The sequence below is a fragment of the Fonticula alba genome (assembly GCF_000388065.1).
Source record: "Fonticula alba strain ATCC 38817 unplaced genomic scaffold supercont2.8, whole genome shotgun sequence".
Classification (NCBI taxonomy): Eukaryota; order Rotosphaerida; family Fonticulaceae; genus Fonticula; species Fonticula alba.
Window position 1 is genome coordinate 299,099 of NW_009242978.1, and position 3,350 is coordinate 302,448.

The following is a 3,350-nucleotide window of genomic DNA, read 5'->3' on the forward strand; positions in this document are numbered from 1 at the left end:
AGAGAGAGAGAGAGAGAGAGAGAGAGAGGGAAAGAGAGCAGAAGGGCCGGCAGGGCACGCACCACCGGCCGTGAGAGACCGCCGGCCGACAGCCACGGCCACCTCCCAGGCATCACGGCGAATCCCCTGCCCGGCCAGGAGGAAGCCCCCCCGACCGTCGGCCAGCGACCCGGCCAAGCGACACACTAGCCATGCGTCCAGCCACGAGGGGGCCGTATGCTCCAGCGGCGTGAAGGCGTTGGCCCGGGACCTGCAGAGGTGGCGGAAGAGCAGCACCTCCGGGTCGTGGAAGAAGCAGGCCATTCCCCCGGTGTCTGTCAGCACAAGCGTCGCCAGGCCGCCCGGGCTGACGGTGGCCGCGGCGGCCCGGCCGACGGGCAGGGCCTGTGCCACGGTCCCCGACAGCCCAAGACCAAGCCCAGTGACGGCCCGGCAGGTGCCGGCCCCGGTCAACAAGAAGACCAGCACCTGCGGCGCATCCGCCCCCCGAGGGACGAGCGTCAGCAGGCTCAGCTCGCGCCCCGGGGCCCCGGGCCCGGCGAGCCCGGTCGGCCCGAACATCGCCAGATCGACATCCCGTCTGCGGAGGTACTCCTCCGGCGGCAGCCCCACCGACAGGGTGCCGACCGAGGCCAGACCCGCCGCCAGGGCCGGGAAGTGTTGGAATTCAAAATGGTGCTCTGCCCGGCGAAGCCACCGGGGCCCGGGGGACTGCCACGGCAGCGCAGGGGACAATGTCCCAGAGGGGGTCAGGGTCCTGTCAGCGACAATGCCCGGGCGAGCCCGCAAAGCAGGGAGACCCCCCCTCGGGAGGGAGGGAAGGGGAGCCAGGACGTACCGAGTTCGGCCCGGCGAGCGCCACCTGCTCGGCAACCATGGCGTCTTTCAGCCAGCGAGAGAGGCAGGAGGAGGGAGATCGAGTGTCAGTATGCGCCGGCGAGTGCAGGAGTGGGGCCAGTTCCGCGCGCGTGCGTGCGTGCGCACCGGCCCGGAAAAAGCACCGAAGCAGGGTGCCATCATGTGGGACCACCGCCAGGTGACTGGGTCCTGGGTGGGGGGCAAAATAATGCCCCTCCGTATCGAGGAGGGCGCTTCGGATGGCGGACCCGCCGGTGGGCGAGGCTGCAAATAAACCGCCCGGCGAAGGAGACACGAACACAGGTCAGCACCGACACAGCGAGGGCGGGAGGGGGCCAAAGAGAACCGCGTGGGGGTGGGGGGGGGGGACCAGCGCACAGACAACATCCACGGAAAGGGGGAGCACACGGTAGAGGGCTGAAATGCCGGCATCCGCCATGACCGGCAGGTACAGGCCTTCGGCCAGCAGAATGTTGCCTGGCCAAACAGATGAACGAGTCAGTCCGGATGCCAGGCCACCGGCGAGAGGCGGGGGGAGGGGGCGGGAGCAGCGGGAGGACACAGGAAGACACCAGCAGGGGCACGCACACTTGTGCCCGTCCAGGGCTGCGCCGGCCCAACTGGCCGATGCCAGGCCCTGCAAGGTATACTCCAGCCCATCCTGGAAGAGGGAGCCCGGCAGGGGGAGCCGATGATGGGAGAAGGTGACCCGCGCGTCGTCGGCCTCGTCCGAGGGGCCGTGCGCCGGCAGGTCGGTGCCAATGCCGAGCGTCATCTAACAGGTGATGGGCGGGGGGGGGGGGGCGGGGGGGGGCGGGGGACACATCGTTCGATCAGACAAAGCACAAGTATTTGCCCCCTTCTCGCCCAGACCCAGAGGGGGTTGGGGGGGGGGGGGGGGGGAGTGACGCGTGTGAGGCGGCCAATTAAAGTGCGGATCACCGGGGGAACACGGAGGGGGGGGGGGCGAACGGAGAGGGGGCAAGGGGAGCGGGCGGGGAGGAGGGGGTGTGGTGGTGGCAGAGTGGCTCGTCAGCGCCTGCCGGGGCACCCCCAACCAGTGGCGTGTGCGAAAAATTCACCACACGAGGGGACCCGACTTGTGAGAGGGCGTGAGGAGCGAAATCCCCCCCCCCCCGGGGGGGGAGGGCAGACAACCATGATGCGAACAGTCAACCAATCCAAACTGGGCCCCCGGACACAGGCACACAACATGCAAGCATGCGTGCAGGTATAGAAGCATGTAGACGCATGTTCCGCGCGCGCGCCGATGTGTTTGTATGTTTTTATGTCGCTCGCCTGTGGTGAGACCGTCTCGCCATCCGGGACACACGCATGTGAGCCGCCCGAGAAGGCCCGGGCAGCGAATGAGCCGCGGAGGGTCATGTCGTCACCGTGGACGGCGCCGGCGCCCTCTCTCAGGACAGATCCCCCCCGCGCCCCCGCGCCTTCTCCCCGACGCCAAACGCCGACGCACCCGGCGGGGGGGGGGGGGGGGGGGGGGGGCCCGCGAACTGACGATCACAAGCCAGTCCTGTCTGTTCTCCGGCTCTAATTTGCCTCTTCCAAGGGGCTTTCGATGGTGCCTGGAGCGCCTGGCATGGCTGCACGCGTGCCCGTGGGGCAGGGAGGCTTCGGTCTCGGCGGCACGGGGTCGGCATGTGGGCCAGGACCAGCCCGACGACGGGGGGGGGGGGGGGGGGGGGCGTGAGACCGTTCCCAGCGGGCTATGTCGGGGCCAGATCTCCGGCCAGGCACGAGCAAGTGACTAAGCGGCCGGGTGCCCCCAAACAGGGGCGAGGAGCACCCTTCTCGAAGTCCCGCGGCCCGGGCGGGCGGTGAGAACCGCCCGTGGAGAAAATGGAAGCCCACGCGCCGCAGGACGGGCGCGGAGGCGCAGACGCGCAAACAGCACCTGCGTCGGGCCCGGTGCCGCATGCGGCCGACACGCATGTGCGGGATCTCGCCGCCGAGCGCCCATCGCCATCCTGTCAGCAGCGGGGATGCGCGTGCCGCTGGGGCCCCCGGCGCCCGGGCGCACATGAGAGGGCAACACATCATCATAACAACGGGCCCGCAGTCCCGCCCCCCCACGGGGGACCAAGAGGACGGGGGGGGGGTTGGCCCCGGTCGGGGGCGGACTTCTGGGAGGGAGTGCACGAATACACGAGCACACCACACCGCATGGTGCTCTCCCCTCCGCGGCCTGTCCTCGCATACTATGCTCGTGCTTCGCGTTCTCGCTCCGCCCCCCCCCCCCCCCCACCGGGGCGGGGCGCCAGACGCGAACGTCCGCTGCCCGAGAGCAGGCGGCACCCGTCGTCGCGGAGTCAATACATGCGCCCCCTTCCTGTCTCCCGATAGTGACCGGGCTTCCCCCTGGCTGCTGGTGCTGCACCTTCATGCCTCATGGGGGGGGGGGCGGGAAGCGGGGAAATTGAGGACCCCGGCGCCTGGCTATCTGCGGGCCAGCGTCGACGGCCTCGGCGGGG

General features: G+C 70.1%; 1 protein-coding gene across 1 annotated transcript in view; it reads right to left on the reverse strand.

Annotated features, from left to right (window-relative positions):
• H696_04739 (hypothetical protein) overlaps positions 1-3,350 on the reverse strand; it is a gene marked incomplete at both ends in the record, with an annotated part of 10,266 nt that overhangs the window by 5,327 nt on the left and 1,589 nt on the right. The window contains 5 exons of the mRNA XM_009498602.1: positions 59-711; positions 839-882; positions 985-1,047; positions 1,267-1,335; positions 1,447-1,633. Coding sequence (XP_009496877.1) covers positions 59-711; positions 839-882; positions 985-1,047; positions 1,267-1,335; positions 1,447-1,633 — 1,016 coding nt within the window. The remainder of the gene's footprint in view (positions 1-58; positions 712-838; positions 883-984; positions 1,048-1,266; positions 1,336-1,446; positions 1,634-3,350) is intronic.